This window comes from Ananas comosus, linkage group 13, assembly GCF_001540865.1.
Source record: "Ananas comosus cultivar F153 linkage group 13, ASM154086v1, whole genome shotgun sequence".
Taxonomy (NCBI): domain Eukaryota; kingdom Viridiplantae; phylum Streptophyta; class Magnoliopsida; order Poales; family Bromeliaceae; genus Ananas; species Ananas comosus.
Window position 1 is genome coordinate 2,748,755 of NC_033633.1, and position 22,612 is coordinate 2,771,366.

General features: G+C 35.5%; 2 protein-coding genes across 4 annotated transcripts; one reads left to right on the plus strand and one right to left on the minus strand.

The window, feature by feature from the left end:
* LOC109719247 (uncharacterized protein At5g19025) lies at positions 4,882–15,037 on the plus strand. 3 transcript variants are annotated; one of them, XM_020245813.1, is made up of 4 exons: positions 4,882–8,488; positions 9,433–9,561; positions 9,651–9,724; positions 10,223–10,507. In XM_020245813.1, exon 1 carries the CDS (start codon positions 5,341–5,343, stop codon positions 5,998–6,000), a length of 660 nt encoding a protein of 219 aa, XP_020101402.1. In that variant the 5' UTR covers positions 4,882–5,340; the 3' UTR covers positions 6,001–8,488; positions 9,433–9,561; positions 9,651–9,724; positions 10,223–10,507. The 3 variants fall into 3 exon arrangements, 2 of the variants coding, with proteins under 2 accessions (XP_020101402.1, XP_020101401.1); XM_020245812.1 differs by having other exon boundaries at positions 9,651–10,507; XR_002218656.1 differs by lacking the exon at positions 4,882–8,488 and adding an exon at positions 9,258–9,377 and having other exon boundaries at positions 9,470–9,561; positions 9,651–15,037.
* On the minus strand, positions 8,362–11,195 carry LOC109719246 (myb-related protein 2-like). The gene is made up of 7 exons (XM_020245811.1): positions 11,068–11,195; positions 10,769–10,976; positions 10,567–10,643; positions 10,400–10,457; positions 10,230–10,317; positions 10,081–10,150; positions 8,362–9,577 (listed from the first exon to the last, which is right to left on the minus strand). The coding sequence occupies exons 2-7, from the start codon at positions 10,971–10,973 to the stop codon at positions 9,011–9,013; spliced, it is 1,065 nt and encodes a 354-aa protein (XP_020101400.1). The 5' UTR covers positions 10,974–10,976; positions 11,068–11,195; the 3' UTR covers positions 8,362–9,010.

Here is a 22,612-nt window from a genome sequence, read left to right on the forward strand (position 1 = left end):
ATATACTTATATGAAACTACTACTACTACTGTCTCTTACTCTTGAGCTACATCTCCACCATCTCAATCAATCCACTCTTGTCTTTTGTGATTGAATGATTCAATTCTATGCTAAAAAACAACAGAGAAAGAGAAGAACATAAAAAGAAGATACCTTCACTCTAGCTAAGAATGGTCCTAAATGACTTGTTGAACAATTTGTTTCCTCATCAATTGACTCCCACTCTAGCTAGATTCTCCTTTTAGTCCTTAGGCAACTATTTCATGATAATTTAACATTTCGGAAAACGTAGAAATTGAAAGTTTTAGAAACCATTCGCTTATCAAAATTGTTCTTTTGGGTTTTCTAGTTTTAAAGTTAAGGCCCCCTCAGTTCCAAGAGAATCAGGCTTAATTCTCACATCACCAGTTTGTTAAATTATGCGGAATCATTATTATTCTCCAAAAACTTACTAGCTTAAGGAATGATATTTTTATTTTTTTTTTAAATTTAACACGTTTAATGTTATAAGTTTCCATTTGTTATCTTTTCTAATGGATTTGATGGACGTCAACTTAGTATATACGAAGGTTTTGTTAACTAATAAGCTCAATATTGCCATAAGAATTGCTACTTTTTGTTATGTGTGTTTCAAAAATTAAGGATCTGAAACTCCAGCTATGTTATTTTGGGCGTTTTGGTTTAGAGGCTTATTAAGGGTAACAAATAAAATATGGAGTTGATAATAATATGGTTAATATTTAGATCTTAGAGGAGCTATACATACATTTTTCGCATCCTCTCATGTTAGTATAAATTCTTAATATTAAAAAGTTAGGGGTTGTTTGGTTCTTCAGAAAACTGTGAAAATCTTTTTTCCAAGAAAAATATTTTCTATGAAAATTCTTTTCTGTTTACCATCCGTTTGGTTCTAAGGAAAACAATCTTTTGTTATAAAACTGTTTTCCAAACTTTATGAAAAACTATGGTTTTTATTTTTCGAATTTTTTTAGAAAAGTAAAAAAACAGTAGTTTTTCATAAAATTCGAAAAATTGCTTACCAAAAAGTTAATTTTTCTTGCAACCAAATAGGCGGGAAAAAAAAAAAACACATTTTTCTGAGAAACCAAACATCCCCTTAATTAGTTACATTAAATTATTCTATATATATAAGACAAAAAAGTGAATTATATTTCTTGTAAAATTTGATTCACTTGAAAGACCAACCAATTGACCCAAGAAAAAACTTGTGGAAGTCTTCAATGAGAGGTAAATAAATTTGGGCAGTCTGCCTTCATGCCTAAGCAATAAATAGACATTGAATTATAAGGTTTTGAGCTAGAAAATTGTTAGAAGTAAAAGAGATTTTTTCTTTCACCTCATATTTGATGATGAGGAATTCGAATCGACAACAGACACCGGAAAATATTATCTACCATATTTAAACATTTTTTAAGAACCAAATTTTCTAAATTTTTTTTATATTATTTATCTAAAATTTAACCGCTCTCCAAAATGACGTATAATTTTTAACAGCAAATATAAAAGGTATTTAAGGCCATTTGATGTTTCTAAGTTAATAATATCATAAAATCAAAAAAATTCGATTAAGGACCTTAAATTATTTCTAAAAGTGTCGATTGTTGATTTGAATGTCTAGTTATAGAAAATGATATTATAATATTATTTATTGATCTATAGTTGGAAAATTATAGTTATGCACTAGATGTTTGTCAAACCAGTCACTAGGTTTTCCTTTGGGATACTTTGACAAATACAATTAAGTATCCAACCAAATATTGCGTGAAGGAACCGGCCGAGGGGTTACCAAGCATACCTCAAACTCTCATGACACACAAGCGCACTGAAAATTAGATCTTACATAGATGAAATATAGACAAGAATAATCACAAATAATAGGCACGAGGATAACAAAACAATAACAGAAACAAAAGAAGATAAGAACGCATGCAAGAAATTAAGATAGTTCAGCTAACGGTATGTCGACCTACATCCACGAGCAAAACCTCTTTAATGCATTTTTTAACTAATCCATGGCACAATAAGATAAAGAGTAGATTGAATTACAAGAATCTCTCTCAAGGCTCTCTCCCACCTTTTCCTTTTGAGGGTATAACAATGAGGTTCTCTATCAAAAAAACGAAGATCTCCGTTATTCATATAAGTCTCCAATTCTCTTCTCCAATTGATCTCCGCTGAGAAACTCTCAAAAAGATACCTTTGAACCATCCCTAATCTCAAAGCACGAGATTAGATCAAGTTGGAGCCATTTATACGCGTTCAATCTTAAGCGTCCATTTATACTAAATTCCATAACGAAAGAAATTAAGCTGGACGTTAACCAACTAAAAGTAGTGGGATGAGTCTTAAATCGATGGGTGAACTTGGCTATGTACGTGACTGAGTCTGTCGACAACGTCAGAGCCTAAACAAGAGGAATCTGTGACATTTCAATAGTCCTGTATTATATTGAAAAGAGCTTGCGTATAAAGATGTAAGGGTCCAAAACTTTTATATTAGTAACTCGGGTTTAAACATTTCTAAGGCAATTGTTTGATCCTAATTAATGAGTTATAAGTACTAGTAGGTGGGCAAAATCGATTGCTTCTTTAACTAAAAACTTAATTTTTAACCAAACTACAATTTCAAACACTACGCTCCGACGAGCACTCTATCAAAATCAAATCAAAATCAAAATCAAAATCAAATTATAGCTCTCGCCGTCCTCCTAACCTCTCAAATTCGATTCAAATTGAAATACAAACCTAATTCGACCCAAATTAATTAGCCTCTTTTATTTGTTCGGTTCCATTGTAACTTAAAATTTTTTGAATATCATGATAAGATACTTTTCTATTTCATTAAAATATATTGCTATTAACACATCCACGAAAACTACTATATTAAAAAAAAATTTAAAAAAAAGTATAACATGGCAAATCTAAATCAAAAGCAACACCTTTGTAAAGAGCTACTCAACTTATGGATGTGGCAATTTGGATTCGCGAGCCGTTACACGTCAATTTTTTTTTGAAAAAAAAATAGCGTGCTATCTACTTTATCCAATATAAAAATAAATTAGACTACAGAAGCGAGACAACAGGGCCTCGGAAAAAAACAACAAACGGCAAATAAAAAGTAAATATCAAAATCAAAAATAAAAAATAAAAATTACATTTTACGAATAATGATACATTATCTGTACAATGATCTTCTCAAAGCTCTCTTAAATTATTATTTCAATTTTTAAATCATCTAAATACTTATAATACAACATTATACTTCGTTTGGATTGGAAAAAAAAAGAAAGCAGAAAGAAATTTATTGCCCGGTTTTTTTTTTTTTCTTTTCAAATTTCGATCGATGTGAACAAAAAATAATTTTTCTTATAAGTGCTCGATACATACACTTCTTTTTCATCTGATCAAATTGTGCATGGTCGCATATATATATATATAGTATCAATTTCAGATAATAGGAATTAATGAATCGTATTATCTTGTTGGGCTCCAAATCACCAAGATAATACCTTATGTTAGCTTAAATAGATCAGTCACAATCAAGATTCGTGGACGCTGTATCTGTATATTTTAAGTGAATTAGTTGTGTATTTCTAACAGCTCGAATTTTTGGGATTAATGGTTAGCGTCAACGATCCGACACCTTAAGCATTCAACATTTCAAGAAAATGAATGTTTTAAAATTCGTGTCGACCTGGCCGATCAGACTGACTGGATCGTGACCCATGCCCAAACCGGTTCAATCCAACCTATATAATTGGACTGACTTAAAGTCCGCTTTGACTTATCAGCCATCCAATTTTACAGGAAATAGTCGGATTTCTTTGTATTTATATTATTTCAGTAATTAATAAAAAAAAATTAATTTTCTAACAATCTATATTTTAGATATATGTTTAATTATATATAGTAATATAATAATATTTAAAAATAATGCAGAATATTATACTAATAAATATATACTTTTTATTATACATATATTTGTTCATTTTTGCATAAAAAATATATTAATTTTGCGATTTTGTAAAATCAGTCCATCTTTTTTTAATTTTGTATATTTAGATCAGATTTTTTTAAAAAAATAATCAAATTATCTTATTTCTCCTCACGCTCCCTCTTCTTCCTCCTTCTTTACCGTCTACGTATGGTCGTCGCGCTCCTCCACTTACGTCACCCACATCTCCACCACCCCTGTCCCCCGTCTCCATAATTTGATTATTTTTAAAAAATAATCAAATTATCTTTATTTTAACATAATTTATTTACTAAGTAAATGATGTTGAAAAAAACTAAAATTTTATTACTAAGGACTTTATATACCCTAAATAATATTTAACGGTATGGATCGTTAGTTTGAACATCCTAAGATCGAAAATAAGACTATAGTATCGGAGCTCCGGTATTATAGATAGTATAGTAGCCTAATTTTATATTTATATATATATATATATATAATGTAGAGCTACTATGTTATTGAAAGCATAAAGTAGTTGGTGCTTTCGATTTTTAGCCCTTGGATCAAAATATTCTAAGGTTGGGATGATAGCGGTTCCCTTGAAGTTCTCCCTAGGATTGAGTGATCCCTATTAGTTAATAATATTAATTCAATGATTAAAAATGATCAACGGTATTGATCTAAAGGTTAAAAAATAGAAATACCAACAACTTTCTTTTTTTTTCTTTTTTTTTTTCTTTTTTTTCTTGTAAGAAAAAGTAAAAAAGAAAAAAAGAAAAAAAAAACTTTTCGTCGGTCCGCAGTTTGTTGGGTGGCGTGCAACTGAGGGACCTCTCGATCCGTATCGAGGATTCTTCAGTCCACACCTCCTCCTCCCCTCACTATAAATACCTTCCTCCGTCTNTCGCTCCCCTAGGGTTTGACCCCGATCGAATCGGTCCCCAATCGCTTCGCAGATCCCAATTCCCCGATCTCCGATCGGTTTTCCCAAATCCGATTGTGATCGATCGGATTGCAGCTGCAACCCCGTGAGCCGATCTTGAAATTGGAGTGTTCTCGATCTCTGATCGGTGAGAATTTCGTGATTTTTTTGCCTTAGAATTTGATCCCTGATCGCCTTCGTTGGAGAATTGACGCTTCTTAGGTTTAGATCTGTTGATTTGATCGGAAATCGCTTCCGAGTCATCGAGATAAGCGCCGAATTTGCTCTGTCGCTGCTGAGAATCGTTTTTGAGGATTGGTGCATCAGGGTATTGGATCTATTGATTTGATCGGAAATTTGCTTCTCGATAGATCGTCGAGATAAGCTCAGGATTGGCCTCTCGCTGTTGTAGATCGTTGGAAGGCTGATTTTGTTGAGCAACAATGGTGGATTGCCGGAGCCTGATCGAGTTTTGCAGGGCTTTCGAGCAGCACCGGCTCGTGGCCAACTCGCAGGCGTCGTCCGGCCTCTCCCGGGCGCGCCGGAGCAAGTCCCTGAACCCCCTCGCCCACCCCTTCTGCGAGCACTCCCCCTTCGCCGCCATCGACGCCGTCATCCTCGTCCTCGTCCTCGGCGCCCTCGGCTTCCTCGCCGTCCCCTACTTCAAGCTCGTCTGCCTTGAGGCCTACGAGCTCCTCCCCGCCGCCGCACAGCTGGCGGGCGACGTCCTCTACCACGCCCCCGTTGCCTACGCCGCCGGGTTCGTGGTCATGTTCGTGGCGGCCATCGCCGCGTGGGAGTTCGTCAATTACCAATCCAGGAAATGCGGCAATCCGTACTGTAAAGGGCTCCGCAAGGCCGTCGAATTCGATATCCAGCTCGAATCGGAGGAGTGCGTGAAGTACCTGCCGCCGGTCCCCAGGGATGCGTTCGGGACCCACCCGCTTGAGCTCGGGGAGGACCATAAGGAGCTCGAGGCGGAGCTCAAGAAGATGGCCCCGATGAACGGCCGGACCGTACTCATCTTCCGCGCGCCGTGTGGATGCCCCAAGGGGAGAATGGAGGTTTGGGGGCACAAGAAAGTCCGCAGGATTAAGAAGTAGTTTAATTAAATCGCTAAATATTACTGGTTATGTAGTTCTTTGATAGAAAATAAGGTAGAGAGAACAGACAATAGCATAATCAGATCAATCGGCGATCCATGTTCGTTCTTTATCCAATAAATGCTCTTAGGTACATATATAATATAAAGGACCTGTTTGATCCTCCATGTGCTGCTCAAGAATTAGTGAAACTCAGTTAAACAGTACAATTTATCAGATATCACTTCCCTTTTTAATGCTTCTGTATGTATGATATAATCTTTTGCTATCTTTTTGTAAATTTGTTATCACAGAGGGTTATATTTTCTAATAGGTAATTAAAACCTATGAGTTACTGTGGATTTTATTATCCACTGGTTTTTAAGTTCCTCTACACATTTTTTTTTCCCTGTGAAATGAAGTTTACTCGGTCTGTTCCTGTTGTTGAGCAAAATAAAAATTTTCTGGTAATTAGAGATTACGAATTTGTGTGGATGATATTATGTTCGACCTACTATTTTCCTAATTCCTCTGCTCATTGCAAAATGAATTCGTTCTGTGAAATGAAGTTTACTTGGCCTGTTCATGTTGTTGGGAAAACTTCTGATTATTATTTGTAATTTCTTGCCATATTTTCCAGCACTGTTCTCTAATCTTGATCTTTTAAAAAATAGTCTTAACGATTTGACTTTTTGCTATTGATTGTTGGCCCTTAGCAAGTACCAGTATACCCTGGGTTATTCTCTAGCCTGCCTGTATCTACTGCTTTTGCTACTTGAGATTGATCATTTTGATTCCAAATGCGGCTATATTTTATTGATAAGCCCTTTTTGAGCATAATATAATGCAGTTCACTTTGATTGCATAGGGTGATTATATTGTGTTTTGATTCATGGCAAAACATTTATTATCTCCACTATGTGCACTTAGTTGACAAGTTTGTATTATTCTGCCTGTTTTTGTCTAAAGAAAAGTTCATGGGAAAAAGTTTGTACTATTCTGATTCATGGTAATATTGAACATCATAAAACTGGACTGCCTTTTGGAGTTTTTATCCTACTGAATAGCAACAAATAAAATAAAATAAAATAAAAATAAAAAAATGCTCCAGAAAAAGCACAGAAAACTTAAATGATTCAGTGTAGCATGCCCTTTAGAGCAAGCTGAAGTAGAGTTCTGAACTTACTAATGACTGCCAATGTTTCAGTCTTTCAGACAGAGCAAATCCCTTTCAACTGTGCTATATTAAATGGGAAGTCCGAATATATTTTTGGCCCATACATACTGCAGGCACTATCTTTTTGTTAATATTACCCTTGTTGTTTAGAAAATACTTTGTCTGGTTCTTTCAAACAAAGTTCTGTTTTTATTTCACTTGAACTGAAATATGTAGAAGGCTTGTTATAATGCTTCCTGCAGTTCTGGGCTTATATTAATGCTTGTGCAGTTCTGCTTTTTCAACAAACATGCATGCTTTTCATATGTTCACTGATGGGAATTATTAGGAAGCTTGGCCTTATATTCTGATGTAACGTTGTAAACTTTGAAATTTACCTTGTGTGATTTGTCATTATATTGTGTTATTTATTGTGACTTTTGTTGCAACTATGGCTATAAGCCTAGGTGTACGAATGTATCTACTTGAACAGATAAGTGGTACACAGAAAATTAAAGGAACAGATTTGACGATTACTTTCTAGTCCAGGATGAATCAGTATTACTTTTGCATCCTGCTGAAAGGTCAGTCAGTCGGAATTCAACAGAAATACATAATGATGCAAGGATCCAGTCACTAACAAACTAAAATAGAAGATACAAATGTTTGTGATGTCTCGTTTGAACTCTTTTTCATTTTGTTGTGTAGAATTCGAGTACATTTGGTGTATATGTTGGCCAGAATAGATAAAAAGCACATTTGGCCCTTTGTCATATTTAGATAAATTTGTGTGCAGGTTCTTCTCATTTGAAATTCTCTCTCACTCTCTCAAAAAAAAAAAAAAGAGAAGAAATTCTCTCTCACATTGAATGTCTCCATGATTGTATTTTGATTGATTGGTAAGTCGTAATGCAAGTTCTTCTTGTTTGAAGTTATAAAGATAGTAATATATTAAGACATGTTCTGTATTAACTTTATTCTTCAATCCAAACCTTTTATATACCATATCGTATCATTCCACCTGTATTAGTCATCTCTCAATATTTTTTTAACTTTTGTAATTATACCTGCCTATATTCCTTCTTTTGGGAGAACTAACTTTCTCTTTGCCTATTATGAGCTTCATTGCAGTTCTAGACAATTGAATGAATATTGTAAGAGTTGCGAAGATGGAGAAGAAACGGACTAAAACTTGAACAGAATGTTATACAACAGTGGCTAATGTGTTCAGACAAGAAGTTGGAAGCTTTCTGATTGAGAGATTATGATCTGCAGTACTCACAGGAACAATAATGAAGGAACCGGTGATGATATTGGAAATAAAGATTTACAGATGCGCCTGTTTTTTTCCTCGTAGGCTCTTGTCTTGCTTATTTGGTTGAGAGTCCTTCCAGTCTTATTCTATCACATTCTCACCTGATTGGCTTGACCAACTAAAAGAGAGAGAGAATAAGGCATTGTATTGAAGATTTTCCTTTCCCATTTATCCATATATTGAAATGGACAGCTTCAGTCTCTGTTGGCAAAATGAAATCTTAGAACATGAAATATCGTATTCTCATACAAGCATATTTTCAAGTCAGCTACTTTTCAACTACCTCCAATCAACCACAATGCAGCATGGCATTTTATTGTATAATTCTGACAATACTCATGTACATATGCACATATACTTAACCTTGTGCTTGATTATTTATGCTAATCACCAACTACTGTTATCCCCCCAATTCTCACAGATTTCTTTGCTTCTGTCAAATTTTGAATTCTTAGCTCTTGTTTGAATGACATTTTTACTATAACAAAATGTTGTAATGCTTGAGAATGCTAGTATTTGTTCTGCTCATCCTTTTCTGCTAATCAGCTTGCTTACAATTTTCAGCTCCAGCTTAAACCATTTAAGTCAAACTCTTTGTTACTCGAATCACTGTCATTGTTATCATGGGCATTTAGATCCAGCTGTGCACCAAAACATGCGAGTCCAAAATCGTTTGACCCATTTCCTGCCATATGTTGGACTGCTGGTCTCTTGTAGTTTAGCTGTTGTTCAAGATAAAACTTTTCATTTTCCCTCTCTTTTTGTTTTGACTGAGAATTATTTTTGTTCCCTCCATTTTCTGTTTGACCTTTAAGGTGCACCGGTAGGATATTTGTGTCTCTCTCAAACTTCACTGTTTGATAAACGAGATCCCTTCGTGAACAGTCAGCAAGTTGGATCGCTTGTGCTCCCAGGATGCTTATATTGGTAATTTCTTCTGAATTTGGAAATCCGTTATTGAGAAATTCATTTGAAACTTCAGGCACCTGCTCAGCGAGCTTTATTTTGGCTGCTTCAAGGCCTGAAGAGGTTAAGTTCTGCTTGCCAAGTGTCTCTTGCGCCTTTTCCAGAACTGCTTGTAGATACTTTCCCTGGGCCTCAATCCGGAGCTGTAAGTGTCGTTGTACCTATTTCATTTTCACAAAACTTCACATAAGTGGAAAAAATTCTTGGTTTTATCTAATAGTATTTAAATGACAGAGTACCTGGACTTGACGTTCTTTATAAAAACTCAATATTGCAACTTTTGGTGGATTCTTCAGAGTTTTAACATGGTACCACATCATCTATTTTTCTGTTGCAATTCCTGTGATCTTTAGCCTTATATGACTTTTCTTTCCTTCATTAGCTTTGCCAATATGATGAATTATGGAACTTCTAATTATTTTTATTTTATTTGTGTCTTTGCATTTGCTCCAGCATGCATTCTCTTTGTGTTATTTTGCTTTTCAAATGGTTGTACTGCAATATACAGAGTATTTTGGTGCAACTATGCCTAGAATGATTCCCACATGCAGTTTGCAAAGTTTTTGGACATTTTGTTTCTGAACTTGCTGCATTATTTATCATTTCTGAAAGAGCTATGAATCAAACTATGTTATTGCTAAGGACCAATGCTTGTCATTCCTACCTCAAGTTGTTCATGCAGCTGTCTTTGCACTTCAATTTGCATCTGAAGTGCTTCGCTTATCTGCATGGTCCTGAAATTCAGCAACAATTTTATCAATAAAAAATAATTTACATGCAAAATGATTTTAAATTTTCTTGTGCAGCTCTTACTTCTCTGCTTCACATGTGGCACTTGTATTGCTCACTATCAGTCCACTTTGTCCTGGCGTTCTATCAGCTGCTGCTACACATCCTATAACTGAGGGGGAAAAAATGATGAGCATTTACATCAATTAGCATAGCAAGTAGTGAAGATGGCTACATTTAGCCTTCAATCTTACCATTTTTTGTTGTTGCAATATTAGCTTGAGCTTGGAGATTTTTACTCAGCCTGTACTTCTGAGAAAAAAGAAAAAAATACAAAACAAAAAAGGAAACAGATTTTTCTCCGTTTACGAAAATCTGGCATTTCTAGTGGAAATAATTAAATAAATAAGTTAATGGGTACCTGAAGATGGCTTTTTAGATGATATAAGGTGAGTCCTGGAATGCCCATAAGCCTCATGACTGTCTTGGGAGTTGCCTCTAAAAATTTGTCGGATACATATTATTTACTACAGCAATATTGTCAGAATATATAATCTACTCAAAAATATATATTTAGTTATCATTTTTGTTTTTTTTTTTTTTTTTTTTTTGTTTGGACTCACTTTCTGCACCTCCTAGTTGGTTTACTGCTTCTATGAAACGCTGATGGAGCTCAGGAGTCCATTTCAATCGAGGCTTGGCATCAGTAGAGAGAACCAGCCCTGACTCCCCTGTAACATTTCCGCCTTGCAGAAACAGATGCCGATCTTGTGGAAACGCTGCTCTTGGAGAGAACAGATCGCTATGGCCTTGGTGTTGATGATACATTTTCTGCTAATTCAATTGATATCAGAATGAAAATTATCAAAAAAGAAAAGATATGATGTGTAGAACTCCTTTATCTTAATTTTTAACTCTTTACCTGTTTTCCTCTTCGTCTCCTGTTATTTCCTATTATGTATGTGAAAACTTTGTCTTCTAGACTTTTTTTGGAGAAACAGGAACTGGCCTTTGAAGTCCCAGTTTCTGGGAATAAGCTGGAGCTTCTTGATCCCCCTTCTTACAATGATAAGGAGTGCCCTCAAGGAGCTCCTTATAAGGCAAAACAGAATATGGAATTTGTGCCAACTCCATTTTTAAGAAAAGTAACACTATATAGTCCTTAGTTATCTATGGACCCATCTCTGCAGCTTTTTTTTGTCAATTCTCAAGCCGACTGTTCGACTGAAATTCCGCACTAGCAAAAACTTTCACTTGTCAACTTTTTCTTATGACATATGTTGAAGAATTTACCCTTCATAATCCATCTACTATATATCAAACAGTAGAAATTTCTTTTTCCTTTTTTGCTTTGGATGGAAACTTTATGTTATAGTGGTCCAAATCATGGATAGTTATGCAGCTCTTCGGTCCCACTTCATGTGAAATTCTCTTCTCTTTGGGAACTTGAAGGGCCATGATTGGTGGTTGGCTTGATAAGGATTCCAGCAAATGTCCTTGGCGATGAAATGTACTGCAAATGGTATAGATTCACATCGATGACGATGACATATGGAATACGGGAAACTGTTGTATTACTTATTTGTTAATGATAGTTAGAAGCTTTTAAGATTCTTTTGACTGATGCCCATGACAAGCAGTCCATAGTATTATTTTGGGATTCATAGCCAGTACTATTACTTGGTGCTCTATGTACTACCTGAAAGCGAGGCTCGGAATATAGAACAAACATGAAATTCCCTTCTCTTTTTAAGATTGGTGCTTATTCCATATGTAGCAGAAAAAGTGAAGAGGAAAAGGGTCCTCTAACAACTTTGTTTGGAGGTTGCAATCGGGTACTTGTTGCATACTTGCGTCTGAATTCTGTCATTCTGTGAAATCTAAGTGATAATAAATATTCAAAATGGTATTATTTTCATTTATACATTATGTAATTCCATGGAATGAGTTATGAAGCTGTTTTATTTTTAATCAACTTTTTATGAGTGAATTTATGCTCATTTTTTGTACCAAATTATACATATTTTCCAATATCCACTTATCTCCACTGTTTGGCTTGTGCAGGAAATAATATTGGCTTTAAGCTAAGGAAATGTATCCTTCACTTTTAGATTGTAGCTAGAAAATTGCAGAAGTTATGCGTCTCATGTTCCTGCATACTTGCTTCTGTAGCTCAGGTTACATTCATCTATTATTCTATATTTTTGGGTTCTCTTACCTTTGTAGTGCTGATCTATTACATTTATTAGATTTTATTGTTGAGACATGGATTAAATTGTTGATTTTTGTTGCTGCTTTGATTTACTCTATCATGGTTAGATGTAGAAGTTTCTTTTGGTTAATGGTTATATACTAGAAAAGCTATGCAAGGGGAAGTGTCTCTTCTATTGGTAAGTCATGATAAATATCTTGTTCTAAATGCATGTATAATCTCCTTAAATTGAATAATTTATGACCTTGAGTGCATTTGGTTGTTTAATTTTCATCTCCAGATGCCCGATAGTATGTATTTGGTCCACAGACAAAGTATCAGATGAAAGAAGAGACAAAAGGTCTCTATGTTTTGATCGCGTGGCTTATTTTAAAGGGTTTACAAACATGATTACCCTTTTATTCTCTAGGAAAAAGCATCATTTAAGCACTAAGATAAAATATATATTGACATGATGCTAATGATCTGCTCCACCGGTTTATGTAAGACAAACTGCTCTTAAACAATTTTTTCTTTACTTAGATAGTCAGATATGATTCTGGAGATTTGTTTCAAAGTACAAGATTATGCTTCACGATTGCCAGTTATTATATTGTTACCACCCTTGAGGACGAATTTCTACTAACAAGGATTTCTTTAGATAGGTTACATCAAAGTTTAAGAAGCTAACAATTACAGACACACATTATGGCATACATCGACACGTGGACCCACTTGAGAGAATAATCAAAAGTCGTGCAAATTGAGAGAATCCGAATACTTTAGGGCAAGAACTGGAAGGAATATATCTTCTCTTTTCTTCTGATTAATCAATTGATCATGACTGATTGTTATATGACTACCACTTTGAAGTCTGGCAATGGCAAACTGGATCCATTTTAGCATTCAAATAATCGCGAAAGACTTTTTCGTAGTGGTAATTCCTGAGAGAACATTTGAAACTGCTACTTCTATGATAGATTCATCTTTAATCTATCCTATTGTAAACTCCAAATTCAGTATACTACTGTTTTTTCACTTTCAAGGAAGAAAAATATACTGCTTTTTTGGGTTGATAGGCGATTTTATTAATTTCAGCTAAAGAATGGAAAGAGCAGTTAAAATATGTTTGGTTTCTTTTATCCATACTGAGAAACAAGGTTAGTTTTTATCGGAAGTTAAACTTTATTTGCTATGTCAAGGTTGCAGATTGGGCTATATGTGTTTAGACCATGTAATTTGAGAATTTAGATCTTAGAACCTCAATTCAGAGAGCAGTTTTCTTTTGTTTTTTTTCCCCCCCTCTTACTACCTGTCATCCGAATTTTCGTTATGATTAGAAAATGATTGAACCGCTAAAGAATGCTAGACAAAGAAAAATGGTGAAAGAGGATGTATACATTGGGTCGTCCTCATTTAACTCTTTTGGGAATTCATATAGTTGACTCTACTTATTGTGGGAATATTTTTGAGCAGATTTCGTTCCATCTCCTAAAATAGTATTGTTTCAACAACTTTCTTGAAAGGTGCATGACATAAACTTGTACTGATTGAAGGGCTGGAGGAGTATCACTTGAAAAATGCACCAAAGTTCTGATAAGGTTATTTCTTCCTGCTCATGAGGATTATGTACTTCTAAATCTTTAGATGGATACATTGTCACTTGATCTCTCTTGTTCACAAAAAATTTCAAGCTAAATATTGATGCTGCAGTCCCTATGGTCTCATTTTTGTGATTAACCACTTAGATAAAGGAAATCTCCTGTATCAAATTTAGCATGCATAATTTTTTTTTTTTTTTTCACATAGTAAAAACATGTCTAAGCTGAAGCTATCTCTCCTGAATTTATGTCATCTTGTCATGCATCCTCTCTGATCCCTTTTTTTTCTTTTTCTTTTTTTCTTTTTTAATTTGCTCCATTTTTCTATCTTCCGTGATCTCGAAGCTTCATGTCGATGACTGAATCTATTCTTAATTATAAGCTGTTTGCTGAGAACTTATTCGCGCTGTTACCGTTGTAATGGCGCAGGATTTATACTGCTTTTATTTTAATCTAGATGCTAACCCATCATCGGATTCTTCTTAAGCATCCTAATGTTCTCATAGATGGTGGAATATCTATAGCTTAACTAGTAGATTATCTCATAGATGATATCTTTTTAAGATTTTGTGTCCATGCATCCCAATTAACTTCTGCTTCAGAAAAAAGCCATTGGAGCCAAGAGTCCCCTTTCCTAACCATCCAAAATCCCCTCAGTATTTGGTGGCTTATTCCCAGTTGGGGTCAATCATACCCAATTGAGTAAATTACTTATGTACTACTCCCTTTGACCAAATCCATGATTTGATGAGGATTTATTCTCCTACTTATACTATCTTAATGGCATATATTCTCTCGCAATTTGTGAGCATAATTCTTTTCAGCCTTTGCCGCTTGTTGCATAATGTTTGGGGGGTTCCATAGCTTCATTTGTGGTGGTGGTGGGTCCTTTTGTACACATCTGGTTATTAACACATTCCTTGCTGAAGTGAAAGAGTAGGGTGCTTCAGAAGGCCTGCTTCTGCTTCTTTCAGAAGCACTTTTCATTTGAGTATATGCTTAAATTGCAATTAACTATGTTGTGTTCTCGGACTAAGTGATTGGTACTGTTCATTAGATGCTTCAGAAGAAGCCATTCCCAGATTTGGATCTGATGCCAATGTTCGTGTTGTTATGCTGTGTTAATTTAGTGTCTATAGAAGTGCACTTTTTTGTGTTGTTCCAATGAAAGCTTTTGACTTATTATAGATAGTTTTTCTTCTTTTCATTCGAGGAAATTAAAGATAGTTTTAGTAGATGAAGTTGAGTAACTTGTATCGAGTTTCCTTGGCTGATTTTTTGCTTTTTTAATGATTAAAGCCAAAGTTTATGAAATTTCGATAAAATGGGCGCGTTTAAAAAGATAATTTTTTTTTTCTTTAATAAGAATTGGGATGGTGCGAGAATGTGTTAAGCAGAAGATTTGTTGTTTTCGTTAACAAAATAAAAATCCAAGAGTGTTTATTCGAGGGGGAAAAAATGGATTGAATAGGTTAATTGCACCATTGGTCCCCAACCTTTAGCTAATTTGCTATTTTGCTCCCCAACCATTTTCTTCTCATAATTAGGTCCCAAGTGGCAAAAGGCTTGGTGGTTGATATCTGAGACCCAAGTTCGAATCCTAGTTGATTCATATTTCTAACTAAGTTTATTTCTAAATGAAATAAACGAAGAGGATAGCGTGCTACCTATCTCTCAAAAAAAAAAAAAAAAAAAAAATCCCAAATCTTTAGTTATTATTTTTATTTCAATAAAGAATGTTGTTAATGTTTGATTTGACAGAAACTGTCGCATCACCACTAAATCTTGCCATGTGTTAGTTTTTACTGTAATTAATGGTATTGTTAACGGCGTTTTTAGCCTACTAACCTCATCTAAAAGGTTTTTTCTAAAAGTAGACATATAAAACTAATATTTGTAAAAATAGGCTCGGAGTTGTCACGTGGGTGGTGCACTGGCGGAAATAGATAAACACGGTGAACTACCGGGAACCGGAATCGGATCGGGTTGCTCGTTTTACAAGCCTTCTTGGATCGTCCTTGTCTCGATGCTTCTGGATCTCCCACGTCTCTCGTCTTCTTCCACGCGTACGCCTTATGTCACGGAACGGATCGCCTTACGTCACGGATACTAATCGGAGAGGGCTACCAGAGTTCTCTCCTATGTCCACGCTCTAAAACCCCGAGAACGTAGGTGGAAATCCCAGAGAGGAAGAAGAGAGAAGAAGGAAGATTTTGTGGATTCTCGAATTAGATCGTATTCTTTTTCCGTCTCATCTACGGGAGAAAACGGGAGCGTATATATAAAATAACGGAACCCCTAAATATCCTGAATCTCCTATAGATTAGGATAAAGATTGGGATATTTATTAACATATAATAAATATCCATTATAAGATATGTTTCTTAACTGATAAGAAACATATAATTTATACTTATCCTAAACTTATTAGGATAAATCATGATCAACATCTTATGTGGATCGGGTTTAATCATAACCCGCCAATGTGGACACACCATATGGCAACAATCTCCCACTTGGCCACATTGGCCAACTCTCTCTCACTCATTCGTCTCTTCATACGGGTAATAGAGCGTGCGACCTGACGAAAAGAACCACATGCAGGAGTGCTAAATTAAGTCACCACCCAACTAATATAGCACATCACTGACTTAATTCGTCTATGCCCTAGACGTTTCAACACACACCGGATCAAGCATCACAAAGTCCCTCTCCTGTAATGACAGGGCTCGACCCCACCGTTATTTCTCGTACTCATGATTATCTCAAGTAACACAACCGAGATAACCGCCCGGGCAATGAGTCACAAGACTTACGTGGTGTGTTATCGAAACATCTTCCTCAGCCCCTCACGTTAATCCATATTGGTCCAAGCACTTTACTAGACGTGCTCCGCGAGATCGTATTTTCTCATGACCCTGAGATACACGCTAAGTTAGTTACTTTTGACCTCCACTTCATAACGTAGTTCTAAGTCGAGGGCACAAAAGGGTTAGTGCTCACACAGTGACATGGAGGGAAGAGCTTATGTCACTCTACTAACTGGTCGACAAGCACATACAGTATGATATGTATGCTATGGCGGAGCTCCCACTCAATGGGACATGTCACGCTCTGAAAGAACGCCATACGAACCTTGGTCTAGGTACCACTAAGGTATCTAACCACCACAACTCAAGTCATCTCTCTAACCTGAGCACTTAGGTTCGGCTACTATACAGGCTCGATATGAAATTTCACCAAAAAATCATATCTGACTCTTGAGAGTCTCATCTTAAACTAATTAAGGCGACTTTTAAATTACATTAACACTTTATTCATAACGTATATGAACAAAGCAATCATATTACAACTACTCAAGTTCAATATGATTATTTAGTCTCATCCTGCTCACCACCTAGGTGCCAGGGCGATCACCCGTGTGAGTGGGCTGATCTGAGCCCGGTGACTTAACGAATATGTGCCTACTAGTATCAATTACGCAATCACATTAACAGAAAAAACACATTTTCATTAATAAAGCGTAAAATACAAAATAATGTCCATAAATCAAAACCTACGAAGACCCAAACTCCCAACGTGGGTCTGGAACACATCCCTAGCTATCGGCTTGGTCAACGGATCAGCCACCATCCTAGTGGTGGAAATATGTTTAAGAACGACCTCGCCTAGCTTAATCATGTCTCGAATGTAGTGAAATCGGATATCAATATGCTTGGTCCTGCCATGATACTTGGGATCCTTCACATACGCCAGGGCAGCCATGCTGTCAGAGAACATCTCAACAGGTTCATTTGCTCGAGTCACGATGTCGAGGTGTTGGAGAAATCTCCTCAGCCAAACTGCCTCCTGTACGGCCGCTGAACAAGCAACGTATTCCGCTTCCATGGTTGACAAGGCAATGCAGCTCTGCTTCTTACTGCACCAGGAAATTGCCCCACCTCCAAGCATAAACACATAGCCTGAGGTGGACCTGCGCTCATCTCTATCACCGCCCCAATCAGCATCACTATATCCTTTCAATCTCAAGTCCCCTCCTTGAAAACAGAGAACGAGATCACTGGTTCCTTTTAAATATCGAAGGATTCTCTTGACCGCTTGCCAATGAATAGGTCCTGGGTTGCTCTGGTAACGACTTACCAAGCTAACAGCGAAGCAAATGTCAGGCCGAGTACACATCATAGCGTACATCAAACTGCCAATTGCACTCGCATAAGGAACCCTACTCATTTGTTCCTTCTCTTTATCCGTTTTAGGGCACTGATCAAGACTCAGAGTTTGATTCTTCTCCGCTGGAGTATCAACGGGTTTACAATGATGCATCCTAAAATGCTCTAGAACCTTTTTAATATAAGATTCTTGAGACAAACCAAGAAGCCTTCTAGAGCGATCATGGATGACCTTTACTCCGAGCACATAGCTCGCCTCACCCATGTCTTTCATTTCAAAGTTGAGAGACAACCACTCCTTAGTGGTATTGATTAACTCCATGTCATTTCCAGCCAATAATATGTCGTCGACGTATAGAGAGAGAAACAAAATCCCATTCTTTGTTTTCTTGATATATACACAGTGGTCCTCCTCTATCATGGACATACCGATAGAGGTAGGCTATCCTGCCTTTGAGTACATTAGGAAATATAAATAAATATAGTGAACCAATCGCTGTGTTTATAGATGGTGAACGATTTATAGTATTTAGATCATTTACCGCATCTAAATGCGGTAAATCGTTCATCATCTATGGATGTTGTGAATTTGTGAATGGTTTGCCATTTTTAATCAAGCTTTTTTTGCAAATAGCCCCCTTACAATTTTTTTTTTAAATTAGTCCTGTCAAAAATTTATTTGCAAAAATGGTCCTGGCCCCGTCACGCAAGCGCCACGTCAGCGCCACGCGGGCGAGGCTGGGCAAGATGGTTAAGTTGAACACGGTGAACCATTCACCGTGTTCAATATAAAATTTTTGTATTGGATACGGTGAATCAAAATAGCTAAGATCGAAAAATTTGTATTGGACACGGTGAACCATTCACCGTGTCCAATATAAACAATTGGACACGGTGAATGATTCACTGTGTCTAATACAAATACCTCCAACTTAGCCATTGTTGGGGTATTTGTATTGGACACGGTGTCCAATACACGGTGTCCAATACAAAAATCTTGTATTGAACACGGTGAATGGTTCACCGTGTTCAACTTAAATACCTGGGCCCGCCCTGCCCGCGTGGCGCTGACGTGGCAGGTGCAGGGCCATTTTTGCAAATAATTTTTAGACGGGGCTATTTTTGTAAAAAAAATTTGTCAGGGGGCTATTTGCAAAAAAAGCCCTTTTTAATCTGTTTTCTATACCACAGTAGCAAGAAGTTGCAAATTTTTCACATTTTATAAAATAATAATATTTTCAAGCATTTCAATCACAAGAATGAGTACATAAATTTATTCATGTCAATTTCAACTACACTTTAAGTATATAAAGTGAACTATACCAATGTCAATGCATTTTAATATAAATAAATTTAAATAATACTATAAAAAATTTATATATAAAAAATCAGAAATATCAAATATGCATGAAAATTTAAAAAATTCTAAGAAAATCAAATTCTCTCCCAACCCCTTCCATGCCCTCGCCCTCGTCCCCTACCTTTATACGCGGTGAATTATTTAACACTTTTGTGATTTTTTACACCCCTTTCAAAGGCAAGAGTACTCTATAAATATAGTGAATGGTTCACCGTATGCATTTTTTTTATACGGTGAACTTTACCCAAAAATGCTGATTTGGCATACTTGAGGTCTATTTTTACAAAAAAAAAAAAATCATGAGGACTCTTTTTAAAATTATAAAAATATGGAGGATTATTTATAAAAAAAAATTCATTGTTAACAGCAATGAATTAATTGAAACAACTAGAAAAAAGTAATCAACCGTCCTTATCGCAAGTAGCAAAAGGTTTGGTAGTTGGTATCGAGGTCCCAAGTTCGAATTTTAATTGTCCCAGGTTCGAATCCTAATTGATTCACATTTTCAGCTAAATTTATTTCTAAAAAGTAGGGACCTAATTGCAAGGAGGAAAAATGTTGTGGACTCTGAATAAAATATGGGAAAAAGGTTGGGACCAATTGGAGCAATTAATTAAGTCTCCAAAAAAAAAAAATTAGGGAAAAGAAAAAAACATCCAACAACTATTCGCCACTCAGAGGGGTTATCTCAATTTTTATTTGATGTGACGTTCATGTTAAGATTTATATGCTTCAGGTGCAAAAAGTAGGTGTTGTTGGTGGTTCTTTTAACTGAAAACGAAATATGCGAAAGATTTGGTCTCAATTGCAATTTGCAACTAGCCATTTGCACAAATTCTGTAAAATACCTACCTTATTGGTTCGTTGTGATCCAACTATCTAAAATTTTAAAAAAGTTTGGTTTCGCTCTATATACTTCCAATTAATGAGATTTGAGTCTTTTATCAGCGTTTGGTTCCGGTATAAATAAGAATTGTTTATTCGAGAAATAAATATAAGTTTAAATATAAACAAAAACTAAACCAATTTTGCGTCTAATAAGCAATTAAATTATTTCTAGGAATAAGAGTTATAATTTTAAATTAAAAATATTTTTATCTAATTAATTAACATCAAAATATTACTTAAAAATAATTTAATAAATTAAATAAATATTAGCTATGAATATTAGTTAGATAACTTTTTACCATTTAAAGGCGCAACTGCTGATCTTGTATATTATACCTTCCATACTTGTTTCTATCCCTGTACCTATATATAAACCTTTTCGATATCATTTACCTAACAATCGAAATGATTCAAATTCAATAATTTTTAACGGTTGAAAATAAAAATTCTATAAAAAGTGGTGATATAGCACTAGAATTTTCGATCAGAAATATTGATCTTGTTATAGATAGTATAAAGAATTTTGTATTAAAATTTCATCTCATTTGAATACTTCTATACCGTTAAACTTGAAAACAGCAGATATCAACCATTAAAAATTATGGATTTTGAATCCTTTCGATCACCAGGTGAATGATATCAAAAAATCACAAAAATTATTTTCTAGAAACTTCAAATGCGCTAGATCAAGTCTAACGGAGCCGATCGTCGATTCGAAAATTCCATCATCGAAACGGGTCAAGAGCACGGAGGCCGAGCACAGCAGCCATGCTCTATATATATATATATATATATATATATATAGAGAGAGAGAGAGAGAGAGAGTCCGGCTACTATACTATTATGAGTACGATCGCCCTCGTACTCATAAATTGTTTTTGATGATAGAGCTTCCGAATCGACGATCCACACCGTTAAACGTTATCTAAAGCATTTGAAACATCTAGAAATCAAATTTCATAATTTTTCGACATCATTTACCTTACGATCAAAAGCTCACAAAATTGATAATTTTTAACGGCCGGTATGGAATACTTGCTAGTTTAACGGTGCAAAAGAATCCGAATAAATTGAATTTTTGATAGAAAATTCTATTCACTACCTAGATAAAGATCAATAACTCCGATTTTAAATTGAAGGATCCGATCATCCATTTTTAAAATATTGTTCGATTTTGACCGTTCATTTTATGCCCGCTTGATGGACTTTATTATGATTTTGAAAAATTACGAAATTTATTTTCTAGAAGTTTCAAATACTCTAGATCATATTTAACAGAGTGGATCGTCGATTCGGAAGCTCCATCATCGAAAATAATTTATGAGTACGAAGTGCCCAATACTCATAATAGTATAGTAGCCCTATATATATATAGTAGGGCTACTGTGCTATTAGGAGCACAGCAGCCCTTGTGCTCCTAAATTCTTAACCGCCCATCAAATTTGATGGATGATTAGAGTGAAAAGGAGAAGAGTAATTAGAGAAAAATTGGGTTTCTCAATTTCTCTTCTCTTTGAATTTCTCTCCAATTTCTCTTCTCCCATTAACCCTAACCATCCATCAAATTTGATGGGCGGTTGAGAACTTAGGAGCACAAGAGCTGTTGTGCTCCTAATAGCATAGGGCTACTGTGCTATTAGGAGCACAGTAGCCCTTGTGCTCCTAAGTTCTTAACCATCCATTAAATTTGATGGGTGGTTTAGATGAATGGAAAAAGAGAAATTGAAGAGAAATTCAAAAAGAAGAGAATTTGAAGAGAAATTGAAGAGAAATTCAAAGAGAAGAGAAATTGAAAAATTCAATTTCTCTCCAATTACTCTTCTTCCTTTCACCCTAACCACCCATCAAATTTGATGGGTGGTTAAGAACTTAGGAGCACAAGGGCTGCTGTGCTCCTAATAGCATAGTAGCCCTACTCATATATATATATATATATATATATATAGAGTGAGGCTACTGTGCTATCGGAAGCACGGAGCCTTCCGTGCTTCCAGCTCGTTTTTGATGTTGCGACTTTCGAATCGTCGATCGGCTCCGTTAAATTTGATCTAGAGCATTTTGAGTACCTAGAAAATAAATTTTATTATTTTTCGATATCATTTGCCTAGTGATCGAATGGGCTCAAAATCAACAAATTTCAATGGCCGTAGTGAGCCGTTTGCAAGTTTAACGGTGTAGAAATATCCAAATCACGTGAAATTTTGATAGAAAATTCTTTATACTATATAAAACAAGATCAATATCTTTGATTTAAAATT

What these genes read in the sequence shown, in the direction of transcription:
- LOC109719247 (XM_020245812.1), top strand. Translation starts at nt 5,341, where the DNA reads ATGGTGGATTGCCGGAGCCTGATCGAGTTTTGCAGGGCTTTCGAGCAG.
- LOC109719246 (XM_020245811.1), bottom strand. Translation starts at nt 10,973, where the DNA reads ATGTATCATCAACACCAAGGCCATAGCGATCTGTTCTCTCCAAGAGCA. An exon ending in CCAACTAGGAGGTGCAGAAA is followed by an intron (nt 10,644 to 10,768) that starts GTGAGTCCAAAC and finishes ACAAATTTTTAG; the next exon opens with AGGCAACTCCCAAGACAGTC. An exon ending in TATTGCAACAACAAAAAATG is followed by an intron (nt 10,318 to 10,399) that starts GTAAGATTGAAG and finishes TTTCCCCCTCAG; the next exon opens with TTATAGGATGTGTAGCAGCA.